Source organism: Carcharhinus amblyrhynchos, chromosome 1 (assembly GCF_965287045.1).
Source record: "Carcharhinus amblyrhynchos chromosome 1, sCarAmb.v2.hapA, whole genome shotgun sequence".
NCBI lineage: Eukaryota > Metazoa > Chordata > Chondrichthyes > Carcharhiniformes > Carcharhinidae > Carcharhinus > Carcharhinus amblyrhynchos.
Genome location: NC_137324.1, coordinates 134,685,258 through 134,709,137, shown reverse-complemented (window position 1 = coordinate 134,709,137; position 23,880 = coordinate 134,685,258). Strand labels below are relative to the sequence as shown.

The 23,880-nt window shown below is 40.4% G+C and overlaps 1 protein-coding gene across 3 annotated transcripts in view; it reads left to right on the top strand.

The window, feature by feature from the left end:
• Positions 1–23,880, top strand: part of arhgap10 (Rho GTPase activating protein 10) — a 188,594-nt gene that overhangs the window by 123,545 nt on the left and 41,169 nt on the right. For all 3 annotated transcript variants that reach the window (XM_080193094.1, XM_080193101.1, XM_080193105.1), the window contains 10 exons: positions 17–146; positions 3,450–3,556; positions 9,427–9,521; positions 11,645–11,723; positions 13,882–13,921; positions 14,247–14,312; positions 17,062–17,136; positions 20,156–20,243; positions 21,005–21,063; positions 23,052–23,157. In XM_080193094.1, the coding sequence (XP_080049220.1) occupies positions 17–146; positions 3,450–3,556; positions 9,427–9,521; positions 11,645–11,723; positions 13,882–13,921; positions 14,247–14,312; positions 17,062–17,136; positions 20,156–20,243; positions 21,005–21,063; positions 23,052–23,157 (845 nt within the window). The remainder of the gene's footprint in view (positions 1–16; positions 147–3,449; positions 3,557–9,426; positions 9,522–11,644; positions 11,724–13,881; positions 13,922–14,246; positions 14,313–17,061; positions 17,137–20,155; positions 20,244–21,004; positions 21,064–23,051; positions 23,158–23,880) is intronic.

Here is a 23,880-nt window from a genome sequence, read left to right as displayed (position 1 = left end):
TTACTCCATCTTACAGGCAAGAAATCGATTTGAGGGTGCAAGGTCAGAGGTAGAGGAACTAATGAACAAGATTAAGAAAAACCCTCATGAATTGGCAAGAACAACCCCGTTTACCACAGAGGGTTACCTTTACCTACATGAGAAAAGTATGTATTATTTTCAATCTTTTATTTAGTAAATTTCATCTGGCAGTTTTCAATTGAATATCATTTGTTGGATGTGTAATAAAGTCCAGGGAGCTTATGTTGCCTGCATATTTTTACCTGTTACTCATCTCCCTCAGCAGTTGAAATTGAATGGTAGAGTTGACAGTGCTGCAACTTGAAAAACCGGTGTTTGCTGGAGGATGCTCTATTGGCCAGGAAATCTGGACGTTTCTTAACTTTGACCGTTAGGATCTTAAAACTAGCAATAAAAATTGGCTTTACAAAATGTTCTTCTCTTTTACTTTTAATATAAAAAGGGGGTAAATATAAACATAAGAAGTAGAAGCGGATGTAGGCCATTCTAACCTTCTACAGCATTCAGTGTTGTATTTAATTGTCTACCTTAACTCTACCTTCCCTAATATTTCCATATCCCTTGATTCCCTCAGTATCCAAAAGCTGTTGATCCATGCCTTGAATATCCTCTGGGGTACAAAATTCCAAAGTTTCACGTCCCTTTGAAGAAATTTTCCTCATCTCGTTTTCAAATGGCGAACCCTTATTCTGAAGCTTTGATCTTTTAGCTGTTTTTGCAGCTAGGTTAACATCTTCCTGCATCTGTCAAGCCCCTTAAGGATTTTATGATGGGCACAGAATTATGTTGATGTTCCCAGGGATAACCAAGGTGACATTACCCTGGCTTTCTGGCCTGTCATAGGGGCCACCACTGATCTTATTAAGTTCAGTCCCAAATCCTCATTATGATTATTAAATCAAACCTACTTTGTTTCTATCTGTGCTAGTAATGTAACTATAGTTGTGAATGCTTTGCACGTTTAGATAAAGAGCCCTGAGCTGGGACATTGGTTATGATTATTTGATTGCTCTCATTAGATGATCTAATGCTGGGATAATAAATTGTTAGAGATAATGAGTGTGATGCAGTCTATGCTGCCTACAGAAGGCATTTGATAATATTCCACATGGTAGACTGATCAGAAAAATGAGCTCTCGTGGGATGCAGGGGAAGGTGGTGAGTTGGATTCAAAATTGTCTCAGTGACAAGGAGCCAAGAGTAATGGTTGATGGATGTTTTTGTGATATGAGAGTGGTTTCCAGTGGTGTTCCACAGGGCTCAGTATTGGGAACCTTGATGTTGGTGGTATATATTAATGATTTGGGTTTCAGTGTGGGAGGCATGGTTGGGAAATTTGCGGATGACACAGAAATTGACCATGTAGTTGATGGTGAAGAAGAACATTGTCAACTCCAGGTTGATATTAATCATTTGTTTGAATGGGCAGAAAAGTGGCAATGGAATTCAAGTCAAAAATATGAGGTAATACATTGGGGAGGGCAAACAAAGCAAGAGAATACTCAGTAAATGGGAAATATTGGAGGGGTTGACAAAGAGATGGCTTGGAATGCAAGTCCACAGGCCCTTGAAGGTGGCCAGGAAAGCACATAGAATGCTTTCCTTTATTGGGTGAGGTATTGATGCAAGGATGCAATGCTAGAATTGTGTAATTGCTAGTTAGGCCAAAGTTGGAGTTTTGTGTACAGTTCTGGTCACCACATTACAGGAAGGGTGTAATTTCCCTGGAAAAAATATAGAGGGGATTGACAAAAATGTTGCTAGATCTTGAGAAATGCAGCTCTGAGGAGAAATTGGATTGGCTAGGGTTGGATTCCTTAAAATAAGAGACTAAGGGGTGACCTAATTAAGGTGTAGAAAATTGAGGGGCCTACATAGAGTAAACAAAAAAAAACTTGTTTCCCCAGCTGAGGGGTCAGTTACCAGGGGACATAGATTTAAGGTGGTTGATAGCAGGCTTAATCAGGACATGAGGAAAACCTTTTTCACTGAGAGGATGGTGCGCATCTGGAATTCACTGCCTAAGTTGGTGGTTGAGGCTGAAACACTCAAAGGTACTTGGGCCAAATCTGAAGTGATGTAACCTGCAAGGCCATGGACCAGGAAATTGGGATTAAAACAAGTGGCTAGATTCATTTTTCTCTTTTTTATGGTCAATGTAGACATGATGGGCTGAATGGCCCTTTTCTGCCCCATAATGTTTTATGATTCGATTGTTTACCTTTAGTAAATGATACCTTCTTGTATGACCTGAGTCAACTTTTGATTGACCTTAATTCTTCAGGGGACAATTAATGTGGGAGCTTGGCCACGTTTGCTCTATACTTGTACAACATAGAAGCAGTGCTAAACACCTGGTAAGCTTGCAAGTGAAACAGTAGGCTTGGGACTTATTTACTTCACACTGAATTAGGCTGCATCAAAGCTATCTTGTGGGATAACGGCATCCCCAATCGGATTGTTGCTTACTGTTTATTGCGCATATTCATGGGACAAAGGCAGGCAGTTCAGACTGAAAAGTACTCTGGAAGGGTAAAGTACCTGAAAAATTTGAGCAAAGGTTGACGCTAACTGTTTCACGTTGCTACTATGCAATGGCAACATGAGTGGTGTTTTCCATCAACAGAATGCTACCACCAGGCCAAATAGACATTCTGCCTGCCACACAAGTGAGTAGCATAGCATATGAATTTCAGAATTTTGAGATTCTACACCAAGAACTTGTTCATAAAAGCTGTAATTTACTTCCCCCTGCTCACAAATGCTGGAGCGATGCTATGTACGTAGGCTGTATATTCCAATGACTGGTGGGTCAAATCAAATGGCACATTTCTTTAGCTTTTCACAATAAGCAGAGTAATGACCATGCTAGACCAGTCCCTGATTGCAAGACACAGAACAAAATGTGTAATGTATATGTGATTATACAATTAATAGCACTTGCTGAACAATCCCGATTATGCTAAGAATTGCATTAACAACCAATTTAAGATTATCACTTGGGCTTGCATGTAGGTCATTCAGCTGCATATGTTCTCTGCAGGCAAAAGGAACATGCCCAACATTGCACCTTCTTTCAGAATAAACAAAAGCAAAGGAGAAGGGGGAGTGGCAATAATTTCTTGTGCATTCAATCAATTAGATTAACTTGTTGACCAATCAGAATTTGTTTCTTATGCAATATAATTTGTTGCTCTCTTGGCATTCTTTCATCTGTTCTGATGATTGCAAGATGGAAAGATTTAACAGGATGTTTCTTTGTTCAGCAATGCTAAAATTCAATTTGTAACCTCAATGTACTCAATTGTCATAACTCAAAATGAGCATGAAAACTTTTTGTAAAGGCCTGCGTTAGCTCAGGTATTATTACAATGTAGTAAACCTTTTGGTGAAAAATGTAATACATCTGAATGCTTTGCATGTTATAGGAACAGGTCCTTTTGGCTCGAATTGGGTGAAACATTATTGCTCATATAAAAAGGAGACAAAAAGATTTACCATGGTGCAGTTTGATCAGAGGTCAGGTGGAAAAATTGTAAGTATTTAAATTAAAATTGTATTTGTTTCGATTTTGGCGTTCTTTGTCTGTTACCTCCAAAATGGACTGTAACTTTAAAGCTTCAAATTTGTGTGGGGTAATTGAGATTTTACACCAAGAACTTGTTCATAAATGGTGTAAATTATTTCTCCATGCTCCACAAATTCGAGGAGTGCAGGTTAGCTTCATGGGTCCTGGGTAACAATCTGTAGAGGGCACACCTAAGACAGACACTGTAAATAGACGGTAAAGTGGTAGATTTCACTTGCAACCAAAGAGAGCTTTTTCACTGAATGAGTAGTCTCATGGCATATTCTTCTGTAAGGTTAGCTTTATCTTGCCACTTTAGGTCTCTTTCTTATCTCAGTTTACTTTGTCATTAGTGAAATTTGCCCTTGCACTTTCAAACTATTAACTATTTTGAATGGCAAGTTGCTAAAAGTGCAAGCTGTTAACACAAGGTGAAATGGGTCTAAATTTTCAGTTGTGTCTCAACTGACGTCAGGTGGATTGACAAATCAGTGCTGCTGCTCAAGGTTACCTTCCAGACTTTGTGGCCATCCGTGAAATGATGGTGGCCTCCCAGCAGCAGACTAAGTCAACATCAGAGATGGCATTTAATGTGAAACCATCACTCCAAAACACAGCTGTAACCATGGCAGTACATATTTTTGTGGTGGCTTTCCCCTTCATGATTGGAGACCCCAAGCTTTCTGGCTCTCTCTATCTTGTTAATGGCCAGCGCCCTTACATTTCCCTCCATACTTTGGCAGCAACTAACTCTAATGTTGGATCTGCTGGATTGTCTGCTATAAACCCTCCAGATTCTGGAGCCCACCAACAGTTCTTAATTGGACAGGACTCCTGAATGCAGCCATTTGATTGGCTGCCTGCACCAAATTAGCCCTGTTGGCTCCACTGCTGGCATTTGGCCCTGCACGACAAATGCATTTCATCCTAATGGAAATCTGGGAACAGAAATCATGCCAAGGACATCAGGAAGCTGAGTGAAGAGTTTTCCCTCGCCTAACCAGTCAGATTGAAAGTTTGCAAAACGAAAAATGCAAGGAATGACGAGGAAATCTAAAATAGAGTCAGTGAACTCAATCTAGTCAGGAACAAAAAAAGAGAATGAGGACAATGAGGGACACATTGGGCGAGAGGCTAAAAAAAATGAAATGAAAGAAAAATGGACATTTGACATCTTTGAAATCTCAAACCATTAATAGTTAAAGAAATGAGCCTTAACTCTTAATAATTAATTTTCAGTGCCAGATTGATTGGAAGTAATTTAGATTTAGCGCATTGCTAAAAGGGACTTGTAATGTCTTTTTGTGACAAGTTCACATCTACAGTGCAAATACAGAAACCTCAATGTATTTTATTGGTAAAGGAAACAGTGAATTGCTATTTTGAGAAACTTTTGGAGCAATACAAATCTAACAGTAACTTTTAGATATTCATGTTGAATATACCTCTTCAATCATTACTATGTCATTTTAGCATAAATAACTGCAAACACCGTTAGCATCACCATTGCTTTTATAAGGTCTATGTTTGACCTTCCCCTTTGCATGGTGCGTTGCTTTTAGTCTTTGTTGTCTCACACCCACACCCACCACACACACACTGCGCACCTACCCCCACAAACCCCACGTGTGTGTGCACACACACCACCCCTTATCTGACTGTTGAGGAACTCATTCACTGGAGATTTTCAGGTGACTCTGTAACCTGTCAGTTTAATAGTTTCTGTTAATGTCTGGACATCTTGTTGATGTTGTACAAGACATTGATAAGGCCACACTTGGAATACTGTGTACAGTTCTGGTCACCCTATTATAAAAAGCATATTATTAAACTCAGAAGGATACTATTAAACTAGAAAGAGTGCAGAAAAGATTTACTAGAATGCTACTGAGACTTGGTGGTTTGAATTATAAGGAGAGGTTGGATAGACTGGACATTTTTCCCTGGAGCATAGGAGGCTTAGGGGTATTATAGAGGTCCATAAAATAATGAGGGGCACAGATAAGGCCGATAGTCAACATCTTTTCCCAAAGGTAGGGAGCCTAAAACTAGAGGGCATAGCTTTAAAGTGAGAGAGGAGAGATACAAAACGGTCCAGAGGGGCAATTTTTTTCACACGGTGCTGAGTGTCTGCAACAAATTGTCAGAGGCAGTAGTGGAGGCGGGTACAATTTTGACTTTTAAAAAGGATTTAGACAGTTACATGGGTAACATTGGTCTAGAGGGAAATGGGTCAAACATGGGTAGGTGGGACTAGCTTAATGGTAAATACTGGACAGTGTTGACAATTCAGGCCAAAAGGCCTGTTTCCATGCTGTAAACCTCTGACTTTATGACTCTGTAACTCACCATTGTGCTGCCTTGGCCCTATGCTCTGGAATTCCCTCCCCAAATCTCTTCCCCCTCTCTACTTGTATCTCATTGTTCAAGATGATAATTAAACCTATCTCTTTCACAAAACTTTTGGTCATTTATCAAACAAGTAAAACACCAAAAACTATTTTGTATGTTAGTTGACATAACAAAAAACCATTTACAGCCTGAATTTGACTTATTGTTGAAAGCAAAAAGAAAGTCAGTGAAATTTGTGCCATAATGCAGGCTGCACGGCCATGCTTTTGGACGCATGCTCTAATATTTCCTTTTATGACTCACTTGATTTTTTTCAGTAATATTCCTGTGAAACTCTTTGGGACATTTACTTAAAATCGCAAGATAATGCGAGTTGTTGTTATATTCATTTATCATGTTGATATCTGATAAGTCTTCTTGGTGCAGATATAGAGAATAAAAATGGCAAGTGCCTCCTGGGTAGGGAATCCCATGCATTTGCTGTTCATTAGATTTTTTTTACACCAAAATGGAATAAAAGTGTGAGTTGATAACAGGGTACTTGGGACTTTAGTTATGGATAAAGAAAGATAAAGGAATATTGGGAAAGTTTGGTGAAATGGATTAGGTAAATGTGAGTTGAATCCGGTACGGAAAGAAAGAATGGCTCATCAGAAAAGAGATACAAAAGAAAAGTAGAAAAAAATTGAAATCGACATTTTCAAAGTCTTTAAGAGTGATTGATTGCATGCTCAAATTGTTTCCATTCTGGTTCAGCAACTCAATGTTATTGCATTACAGCATCACAAGGTACTAAAGCTCTTAATTGCCAGATTTAAGTTTCTGTGATAAACTTAAAAGACATAGGGGATGATTTTCTGGCCCCTTTCAGCACAGGCGCAAATTCCATTATGGTGGGAACCTCTTGCAGAAGGCATATAACAGGATTTGCAATGTGGAGATCTCAAATTGGGATTTTCCCCATGCTCTGCCGGTGACATCATTAGGTTCATACCCTGGCATTACCATTCATAAACATGTATTTAAACACCCAAAAACAGCTTAACGCTGGATCTTCTGGGAACCCCGTGTTCCCACGTCACATGGCAGGAATCATTACTGGTCTCCAAAAACAGAGACCAGACACGATGACCTCACGAGAAGCTCAGAGGCTAGAGTTGCCTCCAGGTGGTCAGGGACATGCCTGTGGCACCAGATCAGTGCCAGCCTGGTTGGCAATGCCAAGGACCAGCAGAGGGAAGAGCCTATAGGCCCCTGGGATGGCCCTGATGCCATTGATCCTTGGAGGGGGGAGATATAATGCTGCCGATCATTGATGGTGGTGGATGGGAGGGAGTTCTTTAAATTCATTTTGAGATCTGAGTGCCTTTGGAGCCAGGCTTTCTGACATTTTTAGGCCTTGCCCCTCACAACGGTGGCACAAAACATCCCCCCTTGCTTTAATATGATCAAGTGTGGGATGATCTGGACAGACGACCTGCCTGTTTCTCTGGCCAGTGGTTTTCGGTCTGAATTTGACACTTGCCTTTTTTTGGAAAGTTCTACCCATCCTGTGCAAATCCAATAAGTTCTTAAACATGAGAAGGATAAGGAAGTGAATGTCAAGGTGCTGTTTGTGCACTACAAATGGCGGAGCAGTGTTATGACCATATGGGAGAAGCGCATGTATTATCGAGTCTCACACCGAGCAAAAGTTTGTTTTTCGCACCAAAATGGCCAAACATTTATCTCTATTACTGGTAACCAGAATAAAAGTGACTTTAACCAGGTTTCTTTCAATAAACTTAGAATGATTATTAATTATAAAACAAAACATTTTAATAAATTATATTTAGTGGTTAACATATTGTTGTAATTGGGAAGTATAACTATATGTCTCTTCCTAAAGAATACCCCCAGTGCCCCCACACATTTATGCACATCGACAAAGAACAAATAGACAGTTTTTCTGCAGAGTTGGGTTTTAGAGGAAGGGTTTGTTCAAAAATAAAATCAGCAGGGTCTCGGCACTGTTGACCTGTAATTTCTTTGTGCAAAGATAGGCCACTGGTCCCTGTGGTTGTCTGGAAGTTCTCATCAACTGCTGTTAGCTTTGCAGATCTAAATACAAACAAGTTACACCCAGATAATTCTCTGCCTACAGTTTGATAGCCACACACAATTGCAAGCTAGGTAGAGAGAGAGAGAGAATCAGTATGGCCTTCCTTCCTCAGCTTGTTCCCCAGCAAGACTGTCTTCAAAACTAGCAGGTTTCCTCTCTCCCATATGATTTCCAGCAAGTTACCAACCTTTGCGTTTTCCGTTTTCTTCCCCATCAATTAAACTAATTTTAAGTTCAAAACAGTCAGATATTCCTTACGTACTATAAAGATCGGGTGATTTCTTGGAAGAGGCCGGCTTGTTGACAGTTCCAAGGTGAACTTGTGACCTTTTAAAAAAAATCCAGGCCTGCATCCAAATATACAGATAATGGCCCATGTGATTCCATTTTATAACAGAAAAATTCAGTCTTGAGAAATATGACCTAACAGCAGCAAGTTCTGGAAATTCACAGTTTATGGTATATCTTTTCCTGTGAAGAGGTTTTCTTCTGCTAGATAATGTGTGCATCAATAATTGTTTGGATTGTTAACGCACTTTTATTTTGCTGAAAGATCAATTTAACTTTGCTCCATCACCAGAGAAACAGATTATGAGTCTGTGTGGGGTTTGCATGTTCTCCCTGTGTCTGCATGGGTACACCAGTTTCCTCCCACAGTCCAAAGATATGCAGGTTATGTTGTTTGGCCTGTTAAATTGACCCTAGTATCAGGGGGATTGGCAGGCTGAATATGCAGGGTTACGGGATTAGGGTCTGGGTGGGATTGTGGTCAGTGCAGACTCAGTGAGCCTAATGGCCACCTCCTGCACTGTAGGGATACTATGATTACCTTGTAATTCTTCATACTACTTTCAAAAAGTTCTTCCCTGCGACGTGGACATTGTTGGCTGGGCCAGCATTTGTTGCCCATCCTTAATTGCCTTTGAACTAAGGACTTGCTCAGCAGTTAAGAGTCAACCACATTGCTATGGATTTGGAGTTATGTGTAGGCCAGACCAGGTAAGAATGGCAGATTTCCTTCCCTAAGGACATTAGTGAAGTGGATGGGTTGTTATGACAATCAGCAATGAATTCAAAATTTACCATCTGCCGTGATGGAATTCAAATTACCCTGCGTCTCTTAATTATTGGCCCAGTGACAATTCCACAACTCCACTACCTCCCCACTCTCAATAGTAAGCGGACAATAACTGCGCAAGGATTTTATGATGTTTGAGTGGCTTGCTCAGGTGCTATATAAATTTAAGCAACTTAATTCTCTACATTTAAATGTTTATGGAGCTGCTCTTTTTAATACCAAAAAATGTGTTTATTTTGAACATATCCTGAAAAATTTTCTTTGAAAAAAAATAAGATTTGTGTGCATTCTTATTTATTTTATTAGGGGGATGAAGATACGTTTATTCTTAAATCATGCACCAGAAAAAAGTCTGACGCCACAGACAAGAGATTTTGTTTTGATATAGAAGCAGTGGGCAGGTAAAATAGCTTTTTATACTTCACTTGTGAAGCATGGGACAAAAAACAAATACTTTTACATATCTGGAAGTGGTTCTCTCACACTGCAAGTATTTCTTTGCATTCAAAACCAAATGAAAGGAGGGAATAATACACCATTTTGCAGTTCCTCCATCCATAGAGTTCTGCAGTGACTGGTAGTTCTGAAAAAATGCTTGCATTTTACAAACCTGCAGCATGAGTAGGTCGGAAAGGACCAATTGGTCCATCAAGCCTGGCCAGACCACAAAGGCTGGACTATAATGATGTAATGCTTCCTGTCTCCCTTGACCTCTCACTTTCGGCATGTTAATGTCCTGGGAAGGCCAAAAGAATTAGGGAAATAAATCCAAGGCCAACGAGGGAAAAATATTCTGTAAAAATCCTCTGAGATTCCTTTAAGTGATTGAAACTATTCCAGGTGTTTACATGGATCATAAAAATACTTATAAAGACACATGTCTCCTATATGATTTAATCTCTGCCCTAATCAGGAGCAGTCAAACTCGCTCTGCATGTAGAGTCTGCATTGCCACACCCACTGGCAGTGTTGTACAGAGACCCATTTTTCTCTGGGAAAGAAAGAGCCATCAAGCATTCAGTCTGCTCTGACTATTCCATAGTTTAAACTCATGTACCCAGGTCCTCACCAAACAATTAAACTGAAATAAATTGTCAATAGAAATGTTATACTTCAATTATTTGGTGGCCTAATATCAGTTCACATCTCAATGATACCCTAACAAAAATAGACATAGGTTTTGAGTTTATCTGAATAGCTGAGATTCTGTAAGATGGCAAAGACTCTAACTTTCCTCTGGATCTTTTCCAAGATCATCATGTCTCCCATCATGTGGGGAAACCTCAAATGGTGAAGTCTCATCAGTGGCCTTCATTGTATCAAAATCATATCCTTTGATTTACATTGATTGCCAGTGTATTCTCTCTTCACTATATATTTGTGATTCTACTACTAAATTGAACACTGTTTACTGTTGTGTAGTCCACTCCCCAAACACGTTTATATTCTGATGGACGTGATTACACTTGTCCATCGCCTTGCAAAGATTTTGTCATTTGAAAACCCACTTTATAGAACTTCCATCATTGATATTCAGGTCATTGTGAAGATAATGAAAAGTAATGGTGGCGCAGGCTCGTTCAGCTGAAGGGCCTGTTTCCAGTGCTGTTTTGTTCTTTGTAGCAGGCTCAGAACAAAATCCTTGGGACATCACTGGTAACGTGTCTTCAAGCAGAACCATATCATTAATCTGAAATAGTTTAACTGTGGGTTACAGAAATTGAAATTCCTACTGTTACCACAAGATCTTATCTTGTGAAGTAACCTAATAGGAGGTACTTTCTGAAAGCCTGGTTAGACACTGTCTACCAGATTTCCCTTATCCACTCCCTAATGACTTCCTCAAAAGTTTTTCAGAAGCTGTGAATTTCTTGTGTTGCCACCATTTTCCAAGTGACCACAAAGAACATCTCTTATGGTCCCTCTCTAGCGCACTTCCAGTAATGCATGGTGGGCTGATAAGCCTTTAGTTCTCTGTTACTTGCCCCCTTATTTTGTAGATAGGAGTTGTATGAGCTTGCATTCAGCTTAAGGGAACTATTCCTGACTGATTCTCTTGAAGATAGGGCAACGGGCTCACAAAGCAATTGTTCCAATTCTTTAATGACCCTGGTTAGATATTATCTGGACCTGAAACCTGATCAATTTTGAATTTGCTTAATCAATGCAATTAATTATTCTAATGTGAATAATATTCAATACTGAGAAACCTCATCAGATATATCAGCATTGTCTCTAAAGGAGTACTGACAGTTGCAAAATATATATATATATATGGTAGCTTTGCAATAAATTGGAATCAGTTTGAAGTTGCTCTCCAGTATCCTCCAGTGGTTCTATACAATCCTTTATGGTCTTCTGACTTGCAGCATACCAAAAATGCTTTTGCTAATACTGCTACAATTATGTACCATTGCCTTTTCCAGAGGTGCCAGAGAGCGGACATATTTTGATCTTAAAACTTGATGCCTGAGCTGATGTCCCATTTCTAACATGTACTTTTTCATGGTGGTGTGTTTTGTAGACAAGGTGTGATCACCATGCAGGCTATTACAGAAGATGATCGCAGACAGTGGCTGGAAGCTTTGGATGGAAAAGAACCTGTAAGTTATGATGAGAATTTCAGTGCACTGATGCTGTATGCATGTGAAACTTGATATTTAAGTGATTAACATTCATTACATCAGTAAGTTACAGTGCTATAAATTGTAAAAAGCGGAAATGGTATACAGTGTGTTAATTAAAATTTAAATTTGTCTTTTCTTTAATTAAACAGTGCCAAAGGTGCAAATGTTCTTTCTGAAAGCTTGGCTGCTTGGTTATAGGGGAGATAAAGTATAACAGGATAGTGTGTCTAATGGCATGCTGCCCAGTTAGCTACTAGTCATTAACCAGTGTACACCAAACACAGTTGTGCCGTACATATTTTCTGGGAGAAACGAAGGGAGGTGCAGATCGTAAATCCTCAAATTCATGATTGACCTTCCATTTGTGGCAGCAGGTATAGTGGTGGCAACACGCCAATTTGCAAAGAGGAAAGGGAGGCCATCACCCCAGAAGCCAATGTGGATTCACATAACTGCAAGATTGTGAAGTATTAAAAAAGCATGAATAAACATTGACAGACATGACTATTGACGTTCATCAAAGTTACAGAATATCTTTATATGACTTGACTCAATAACCTGGTGCAAATGGGAAGTCATCAAAATGGTTGAGAATTTGTAAAATAAAATAAAGGCTCTTAGAATGATGCAGCTGCAAAATAGTGGAACAAGACACAATGAGACCAAATGTGATGATGGTCAGCTCCAGAGTTGCCTGTACTGCTAATCAGATTAGCAGGATCCTGTATCAGATTCTGCACTGGAAGCTCATTAGTTATGCATAAGCAAGTTTCCCTCCAAATCTTCTGGTAGGCTGCCTCAGCACTATATTGAAATACCAGTCCAACGCCCTCGTACCACACTCTCCAGCCACCTATCTTCACTAGATTGTGCTGGTTGTTAGCAATCCAGAGAGAAAAGGCTAGCAGCCTCAAGAGGAACTCTGTTCCTTAAGTCTTTGATGAACTGAGGACTGTCGTGTGGATGTCACTCATTAGCAATTGGGTTTGACGCTGGCATAAATTCCTGCTGGTGTGATGCAAGCTGGCCTGATGGGATGCTGATGGGAAAATGTTTTAATACACATTTATGAGATGCAAATAAATGTAAATGGAGCTTGTACCACCTGCTAGCAAGAAGACTAATCCGCCATCAACCCACCACTGGGAGAATTGCAATGGGATTTTACACTAGTTCCTGCCAAATTCATCATATCCAACTGTCACCAACACCCCAGGGGCAGATTGGGAGACTCCTGCCTAATTCTTTACATATGCATACTAGCCTTTTGTGACTCATGCACTAGGGCACCCAGATTGCCCTGCAGTCTCGGGGCTCTGTAGTCTCTCACCATTTAGATAATGTGCTTCCTTTTTATTCTTCCTGCCAAAAAGGGCAATTTCACATTTGGCCAAACAATCCATTTACCAGATCTTTGCCAATTCACTTAACCTATCTAAATCCTTTTGTAACCACCTTATGTCCTTGTGACAACCTTTTTAAAAAAGTAACTTGATAAATTACATTTGGATATAATTCCCATTCTCTTTTTCAATTATTAAATTGGTGGATTGATGTCTAAATGTGACAATAACTCCGGCAACTCCTGCAGTCAGGCTAGTGCCAAACATAGTGCGCTCAATTCCTTCGGATCCAACTAAGGAGGTTGATGGGAGTGTGAGGTGGGTAGCTGCGGAGGAACTCTGATGATTTAGGGGATGATTGGGGAACCCAGGGTCTCCAATTTTGCTGCTGTGTATTATTCAAATGCTCAGTTACCTGCTTTGGCAGTTGTCTGTTACCATGGTTTTATATGCAATAACGATAGGGATATTTCCAGTTTTCAAAATATGGCCAAGGTCTTAATTGTAGATAAAAGCAAATTACTACAGAAGCTGGAATCTGAAACAGAGACGAAAGATGCTGGATAAACTCAGCGGGTCTGACAGCATCTATGGAGAGAGAAACAGAGCCAACATTTCAACTCTGCATGACTCTGACGAAGAACCGTCCAGACTCAAAACATTGGCTTTGTTTCTCTCTTCACAGATGCTGTCAGTTTTTGCCTTGAGTGTAGAGATGGTTTAGTTTAACTCTTAAATTTTCATGACTTTATTGGTATAAAGTGTAGTAACAATGTTGTTTTAAATGACAGGTATATTCAATTACTAGGAGCAATTCCAAGAGAGAAGGAAGTAAGTATGTTTGTATATATTTAACTATTAAACTCTTGTTATTAGTCACTTATAGCCAGTATTTTGAATCATCATTTAACCTTTGACAGGTTAAATCCTGTACAGTTTTGGAAGTCGTTCACATTCTGTAATTAGGATAGGTATTAGCACACCATATTCTTAATTACTAATGTACTCAAAGAAAAAATTAAGCTTTTTTAATTGCTATCATTATTTTGTGCAATCAACTTATTGAGTGCACATTAATTTCAGTTTATGAAGTTAACTCTTTAGCATGCCTTTTTCTATTTATGCAACAACAATAAATTTATTTTCTTTTCTTAAGATGTACAGCTGGATGAAATGGGTTTCAACATAATAAAGAAATGCATCCATGCACTTGAGACACGGGGTAATTTAATGTTTTTTCTACACGTGAAATCAATTCTTACTTATCTAACACATTGAAGTGAATAATATATTTGAATATTTTGACTATAAAGAGATTGACGCAGTTAATGTTCCCTATTGCCATCCCATTCTTGTACAATAACTACAAATAGTACATGTTGACCAGGATTCTCCCAACTGGGGGAGACAGCAGGGAACCCGTAGCGAGTCTCCCAGCTATTCTTTGAGCATAACCAACTCACGCTGAGCTCATTATCTTGTTGAAATGAGCATTTCAATATGACTAGCGGCCCGGGACGGTATTCTGTGGGTTCGCTAGTATCTACGCCCCACCCCTGCTGGGAGTGATTCCCTCCAATGGCTTTTAAGACTACTCCGCACTTAGAGGGAACAGGCACCCTGATTCCTGCTGGAAGGAACAGAGACCATTGAAGTTCCCAAGGAAGTTGGGGGTTGAGGTTGCCCTTGGGCAGTGCCAGCCTGGTACTGCCACACCAGGCATCAAGCATTGCGAAGGGGCAGGGCCTACTGGGGGTGGGGCCTATAGAGGACAATCGGTGAGGGGTGGGGTTGCAAGGGGAATCCGCTGCCTCTTTGCAACAGGAATCGCTGGGAGAGGGAGGCAGGAGGTGGAGGGGGGTGTTCTTTGGGGCTGGCCATTGGTATGGGTTGGGTGGGTGGGGCAGGGTTCCAGTGAGGGCTGGTCATTGGGGTGAGGGGGGGGGGGGGGCGGGAGGACATAGGGACTGGCCTAGGGGAAGTGAGGGAGGCCAACGTTTATGGGGTGAGTGGGGCAGGTGGTGGTGCTCGGAAGGTCAGTAATCGGAAGGCTGACAGTGGGGAGCTCCTACATGTGCCGATCTCCGCTCTGACAGATCAGCCTGCTCAACATTATGCTGCTAAAACGGGCAGGAATTACTCCTGTTTTCCCACATGTCAAGCACTTAGATTTTTTTTGGGAGCTTCCAGCCATTGTCTTTGTATGTGAGTAATTTTTTACTGAAAAAATGTACATATATTGGTCGTATTAAATTCAAATTGCTGGAATAATGTCAAAAATTAGTTTTTTGACACATCTGTGAAGATTTTCAATGGTCTTCCTGAATTCCGAAGAAAGCCACTTTGTAATATTGTCAATAGTTTATAATAAACATATTTAAAATAATTGTACACAAGAAATGCATATTTCATTGGTAGTAATATCAAAGCAATAATTACATAGTGTATCATTTTGGCAAAGGAAAGCATATGTTCTTGAAAATTCAAATCCTTAACTATAGAAAGAAGTGAAGTGAAACAGGTCAAGGTAAGATTTCCTGTGCAATAATTTCTCTCTCCTCTTTTCCCCAATTGATAAAATATTAAGTTGAACGTAAAGCTTAGAATTTGCTTTTAGATGGAACAAACTATAGCACACCTGTCTGAGTACTTGAGAATTGCCAGCCAATCGTACTATTTTGCTACCACGTCCCATTAAAGTTGATATTTAATATATTCACTAGCAAGAAACTAGCTAATAAAAGATGAGTGAGTAATTACACTACTGCCAGCTGTTTTCTTTCATTTTAGAGAGAAGATTAATAAGTTTTATTATTAAGAATAAAAGGTGGAGCAGGAGAGAAGCACAGTAAACCTATGCAGTGTCAGAAGATAGCCTATTTAACATTACTCAGTACTCATTAGAACTAATCTCTGGAAGGACCAGTGCAATTATCCTGAATAGCTAAACCTAAAAATTAATCGTACTTTGTTTAGAAAAAATAATTTGCACGCTTATGAAATACAAGATACAACTGTTTTGATCAGCATTTGTCTAATTAGTAAAAGATGAACCATAGAACCATACAGCACAGAAACAGGCCTTTTGGCCCTTCTTTGCTGTGCCGAACCATTTTTTGGCCTAATCCCACTGACCTGCATCTGGACCATATCCCTTCACGCCCCTCTCATCCATGTACCTGTCTGAGTTTCTCTTAAATGTTGAAAGTGAGCCTGCATTTACCACTTCATCTGGCAGTTCATTCCACACTCCCACCACACTCTGTGTGAAGAACCACCCCCCCCTAATATTCCCTTTTAAACTTTTCCCCCTTCACCCATATCCCCTAGTTTTTTTCTCCCCTGGCCTCAGTGGAAAAAGCCTGCTTGCATTCACTCTATCTATACCCATCATAATTTTATACACCTCTATCACATATCCCCTCATTCTTCTACACTCCAGGGAATAAAGTCCAACCTATTCAACCTTTCTCTGTAACTCAGTTTCTCAAGTCTCGGCAACATCCTTGTAAACCTTCTCTGCGCTCTTTCAACCTTATTAATATCCTTCATGTAATTCAGTGACCAAAACTGCACACAATGCTTTAAATTCAGCCCCACCAATGTCTTATACAACCTCACCATAACATTCCAACTCTTATACTCAATACTTTGATTTATAAAGGCCAATGTTCCAAAAGCACTCTTTACAACCCTATCTACCTGTGATGCCACTTTTAGGGAACTATGTATCTATATTCCCAGATCCCTCTGTTGTACTGCACTCTTCAGTGTCCTACCATTTACCTTGTATTTCTACCTTGGTTTGTCCTTCCAAAGCGCAATACCTCACACTTGTCTCCATTAAACTGCATCTGCCAATTTTCAGCATGAATGAAGTGTTACTGTACTAATTCATTATTTTTCCAGCAATTGGAATGGCAATTCTTGTTAGCAGTTCTTTCAAAATATTGTTTTCATCTCTTTTCCAGGACTTAATGATCAAGGATTATATAGAGTGGTTGGAGTCAGTTCAAAAGTCCAGAGGCTCATGTGTTTGTTGACTGGTAAGTGTTTTGATAACTTAGCAGGATAGATATCGATATATTCCAGTCAGAACTATTAGATGTGAAATGCATAGAATTGTAGAATTTTCCATTTGACCCATTATGACTCTCGTGTTTTCAAAGGGCAATCCAATTAGTCCCAAACTCCTGCTCTTTCCTTTATAGTTCTGTAAATGTTTTCTTTTCAAGTACACATGCAATTCTCTCTGGAAAGTTGCAATTAAATTTAATGCCATCTTCCTTTCAGACTGTGTATTTCAGATCACAGCAATCCACTTCACAAAATGATGTCACTGTGGCTCTTTTGACGATTTTTGACTTGCTCTTAAATATGTGTACTCTGTTTGCTGAACTGCCTATAATTTCTCCGGATCTACTTTAACAAAAATCCTCATCGTTCTGAATGTCTCTACTAAATACATCCTCACCGTCTGCTGTGAGGGGAATTATTCCTGCTTCTTCAGTCCGTTCACATTATGGACTGGATTTGTGTCTTAAGTCAGGAAATTCCCCAGCTTACTGCATCCAAACAGCATGACTTGTGTGGGTAGGTGAGGTGGGGTGTAGGTGGGAGGGGTGCAGCTGCACAGGCAGTTTGGAGGTGACCAAAGGGGCTGCTGAATGCCACGGGGAGGTGATGATCACGTGGTATTATTGCTAGACTATTAATCCGGAAACTCAGCTAATTTTCTGGGGCCCAGGTTTGAATCCTGCCCATGGCAGGTGGTAGAATTTGAATTCAATAAAAAAAAATCTGGAATTAAGAATCTACTGATGACCATTGTCGATTGTTGGAAAAGACTGTGCAGTTCATTAATGTCCTCTAGGGAAGGAAATCTGCCGTCCTTATCTGGTCAGGCCTAAATATGATTCCAGAGCCACAGCAATCTGGTTGTCTCTTAACTGCCTTTCAAGGGCCACAAGGGATGAGGAAAAATGCTGGCCAGATCCAATATCCAACAAATGAATTAAAAAAAGGCAGGTCGGTTGAATTATCTGCCTCACTTCTCTGGAACTTTGTCCCAATTTCATTATCATTTAAATATCAGGCTTTCTAACCCTAATCCCTCACACCCCTCATGTTTGCAGCCATTCCTCATGCCCCATCCATGTCAACCCATGTCCTTCATTCACCCCCAATGACCTCTCACACTATGTCAGCCCATTTTCCTCACTCACGCCCAGTGGAACCTCATACCCATTTATAAAACTATATCAACTTTGAACATTGATAGTGAACCTGTGTAACTATATATGACATCAGAACTTAATTTTGCTTTGCCTACTACTGCATCTAGGTGCTGCCCTGACATTCAAAGCAGGGATGGAGGCAGCCTACTGACCATTATGCCCTGTTAACTTTGGCAGGCGTCCTCTGTGACTGGAGGGCCCCAACTTACTTTTGTACTCTGCTCTGGTGCCACTACACTTTGATCACAGAGGTTGAAGCTGACAGGATCACAGATAAAGGGGAACCTGAAGGTTTCCCTCCAAGAATCCTGCATGGAGGTCCTGGGGTGTCCAGCTGCTGTTCCTCTTCGCTTTGGGTGCCTAAGGCCTCTCTCTGCCTCTCTGAGAAGAAGGGACACCAGGAAAGAGGTTGAAGTGCCCTATCCCTGCTTCACGTAGCCACTATGTGACCTCACCCATTGATGATGCAATAAAGTGCAGGTTTACGCACACATCTGTCTAGACATGCTGCTGGACAATGGATTTCCATGGCTTTGGCCATCCTCCCCATTGCAACCTTGATGCATGCCCATGTCAGTGCAACTTTTCCAGACAGCAGCAGATGGTCTCCCCACCTCATGCTCAATCCTGTTGAATGCCTCTGACATCTCTGCCTATGCCTCTGCCATCATAGCACAGTGGTTAGCACTGCTGCCTCACAGTACCAGGGACCCAGGTTCCATTCCAGCCTTGGATGACTGTCTGTGTGGAGTTTGCACATTCTCCCCTTGTCTGCATGCGTTTCCTCTGGTTGCTCCTGTTTCCTCCCACAACCCAAAGATATGCAAGGTAGATGGATTGGCCATGCTAAATTGCCCCTTAGTGTCCCAAGATTAGGTTAGGGGATAAGTGAAGTAAGTATGTGGGGTTATGAGAATAGGGCAGGGGTTGGGCCTGAGTAAGATACTCTGTCAGAAAGTCTATGATTCTATGGTGTTAGAATCCATAGAATCCTGCAGTGCAGAAGGAGTCCATTCAGCCCGTTGAATCTACATTGTTCAAAAGAGCATTTTACCCAGGCCCACCCCATGCCTGTAACCCCACATATTTACCATGGCTAACCCACCCAACCTACACACCTTAGTAGTAGGAATGACAGTAGAACTGTCAATATTCACTACCATTACTCCATTGACATTGACAGCCACCTCTGTGGCCCACACTTCACGTTACACATAGAAATTCAGCAATCCTGTCATTCTCCACAGGATGCTAAACGAAAGAGAATTTACACAATTACGTTATTAATCTTGCTGGAAAAGTCCCTGAAAACTTCACACCCTGTTGGCTTTTCGCAGAACACCAAGTACTGCTGAAAAACTAGTAAAATACTTGTTTCACCACTGTGATAAGGTTTGTTTCTTATCTTTCGGCTGCATCCTTAATCCCATGTGCCTGGCTTAATTACTTCTCTGTAAAATTATATTAAAAGTGAAAGATTTTTACTTCCTGGTTTGTGGGAATGCTTTAGTGTGGTTGGATGTTTACCCTGCTTGATTCTGTCACTGTTGCTGCACCCTGGCGATCCCTTTGACTTGGTGCGAGATTCAAACTAACATCAAGAAAGGGGAACTCCATGACACAGGCATATTCCAATCTTTTTAAACACCATTGCTTCTCCACTTGGATCAAAATTCAGGTTTTTAGTTTAGAGAATGTGACACTGAGGGTATTCAGGCCTCTATTATTCCTAATCTTATTATTTATCCATAGAATCTACAGATTGGATTCTATGGAATTTGCCTGCATAACGACACTTCATGTTACTAAATTTAATAATGTTTTCTAGATTCAAAAGTTTGTGTCGATCTGGATCTGGACAGCTCGCTAGAATGGGAAACAAAAACTATTACCAGTGCACTGAAACACTATTTACGGTAAAAGCTGTGTGCACGTTTTTATTCTCTGCTGTCCTGAGGAGTTTTAAACTGAAGCATAGCTACGTCATTTAATTTCTTTGCTACACTAAAAGACAAATCACAGCATTCAGAAGCTAATGAATTGTTTTTAATATTGCTGTTAGTTTCTGATGAGTTTAAGTGCCATGCTTTGAAATCTGATGTGACAACTACATCCCACATTCCTATACTGAATCCTGATATGACTTGTCTCCAGTGGCACGACAGACCCACCAGAGGTAGTGGCACAATGTATGCACTCAATAGGTCCATGGGGGAGCTCAATGTTCACCCTGGACCTGACAAAGTCTCATGGAATCATGGCAAAGGAAATCTCCAGCTGAGTACCAACATCCCTCAGCTGATGATTCCGTGCTCCTCCATGCTGAACACAACTCGAAAGAAGCGCTGATGGTAGCACTGTATTCTGGGTGGAGAGCTTCAATGTCCATCTGTTATCCTCTTGTTTGTAAAATCCCTGACCCAGATATAAAAGAAATTGGCAAGTCTGAACACATCCATATTTAGATTGTGATAAGCGTTTGAAGACATGGTATGAGATTGGTATTGAGCACAGTCATACTTACCTTAAAACTATAGAAATTCAAATCAAAACTAAAATACTCAAGCACAGAAGGGCATTAAGTGGGAACACTTCAGTTACATAAATAAGTGAATAACTGGTTACATTAATAAGCAATTGAATTAATGTTGTCATTTATTGTTCATAAACGTGATAGGAATCTTCCAGAGCCTCTCATGACTTACAAGTTGCACGAGGAATTCATCTCACTGGCCAGTAAGTTTAGTGTCATTCTCTGCTCTACATAAGTTTTCAAAAAGTACACAAATGTCTTGTGTTGGTTGCTCAGTTTGTTGGTGCACAAAGCTGTATGGGTGATGCAGCCTCACTTTGTATTCAGGACCACATCTTTCTCCTGTGTCTTTTGGACATAAACAATAGTTAGCACTGCTGTCTCACAGTACCAAGGGACCCGGGTTCGATTACAGCTTTGGGTGGCTGTCTTGTGGAGCTTGCACATTCTCACCACATCTGCCTGGGTTTCCTCTGGATGCTCCGGTTTCCTCCCACACTCCAAAGATATGTGGGTTAGATGCATTGGCCATGGTCAATGTGAAGTTACAGGAATAGGGCAGGAGAGAGGGCCTGAATAAGATACTGTGTCAGAGTTGGTGAAAACTAGATGGGTCCAATGGCCGCCTCCTGCAATGTAGGGATTCTGTGATCAAACAGCAGGGCAGCACACTGGTTAGCATTACTGCCTCACAGTGCCAGGGACCCAGGTTCAATTCCTGGCATGGGTCAGTGTATGTGCAGAGTCTACATGTTCTCCCCGTGTCTTCATGGGTTTACTCGAGAGTTTTGATTTCCTCTCTTGTGCTGGTTAGGTGCATTGACCATGCTAAATTCTCCTTCGATGTATCTGAACAGACACCAGTGTGGTGACTAGAGAATTTTCACAGTAACTTCATTGTAGTGTTAAGGTAAGCCTAATTGTAGCACTAATTAAAAAAAAAACAAACATGAAGTTAAGAATTGAACTGTTGATGTGGAGGATGTGCTGGTGTTTGTAGAACTAGAGGGAAAATGCTTGACAAAAATGAGAATTTTGAATTGGAGGTATTGTGAACAGGGAGTTAATCTAGTTCAGGAGCATGAGTGAGCAGGACTAGGGTATAGGCCATAGAGTTTGAGATGAACTTGGAAGTTTCAGTGGGGCAAATGGAAAGCTGACCAGGAGCACACTGGAATAGATGAATCTGGAAATGCAGAAAGCAGGGGTGAGGGTTTTAGCCGCAGATACGTTATGTTATGATAGTTGGCTTCCATGATGGAGAAGATATGGGTTGACAGCTCAATAAAGGTCAAAATGGATGCAGAAGTTACAAACAGTTCTGGTTCAACCTGAGAGACCCTAGAGAAGGGATGGAATTGATATCAAATGTTTATGATAGGGCCAAAAAGTATGCCTTCAGTCAATCCAATATTTAGCTGAAACAATTTGAAGTTCATCCATGACTAACCTTGACATGTATTCCTTGAATCTAAAAGGCTGGAGAGTGATCTATTCAGGCTTAATTGGGTGAAAACCCTCTCTTCTGAGGGAATCCAAACAAAGAGGCCATAATCTTAAAATTAGAACTCAACCATTAGGTATTAAACTAGGAAGCATTTCTTCATATAAGATGTTGTGGAATTCTAGCACTCAGTTTCTTAAAAAGTTGTGGATACTGGAGGTTAATTGACTTTGGGACGAAGACGGTGATCAGTAGATTTTTGCAAGACAAAGCTATCAAGGCTTATGAAACAAAGGTGAGTAGATGGAGTTCAAAGGGGAACTGAGTGGAATAAATGTGGAGCAGCGAAATGGCCAATTCCTGTTCCAATGTCTGATATCTCCACACCTTGGATTGGGTGATGTAGACAAAGGTTTTGAAAAAGAGGTGAGAAGGATGTCACAAGTTATGACCTCTTCAAAGAAGGAGAAAATATCAGTGGAAGCATGGTGTCATGCGGTGCAGAAAAAAACTGTTAAGCCTATTGAGTCTGCACAGATAACTACCACTAAAGTCATTCTAATCCCATTTTCCTGCACATTTCCCATATCCTTGAATGTTATGATGTTTGGGCAATGATTTGGTAAAAAATTGCGATCCCTAGCTCTTGTACATTCTATGCATGTCCATTTCAGTGATGTGTATAGCAGAAATAATAGAATATTACATAGCATCCTAATCCAGAGTTTTTGCTGCTTATTTTTGCAGAGTGTGCTAGTCCAGAGTCCAGAATCAAGCCAATTCATTCCCTCATTCATAAACTTCCAGAAAAGAATAGAGAGATGTTGGACATTCTCATCAAGCATTTAGCTAAGTAAGTTGTGGGTGCTGGGCAGTATATTTATATCCTGCTACTGCAATCTTTCCTTTATTTTATAGGTTTGAAAATAAACTTTACATGATCAACTGCAGTACCTATGCTATCCAGTGACTTAATATTAGAACAAAAACTGCTTGCATTGTTTGATCCTCTTTTGCTGTATTAGTAACTCCTTGTCCACCTTTTATAATCAAGAAGCAGAATTTCACCAGCAATCACAGCATTGTGTAAAAGCAATGCTGCTTAAAATCAACATTAACATTTGTTCACATGAAGATGCTGATACTTTCAAGTACTATTATGCCTCAGTATTTAAATTCAGAACCTAATTGAAGAGTTGCTACTTGATGATGATTAACAGGTAACAGAAAATAATTGTGTCAAATTCATATATTGAATTCAACAATTAGTGAGCAAATGAATTTTGACTATTTTCTTGTATGAGTGCTGTATTAAATTCAAAACTTATCTTACTAAAAACCAACACTGCTGGAGGCTATACTGACCACGGGTTCACTGTGATTTGGGAGATTTAATTAGTAACTTGTTGCATTAGTGGCAAAGTTTGGTTTGGCTAGATGGGGAAGAAGGTTCTGAGGCGATTGAGTTCTAGGTTAGGCTGCCTTAAGAAGGTCTGTGCTGGGTACTGGAATACTTGATCCCAAAGAAGGGCATGTTGGCACAGTGGTTAGCACTGCTGCCCAACAGCACCAGGGA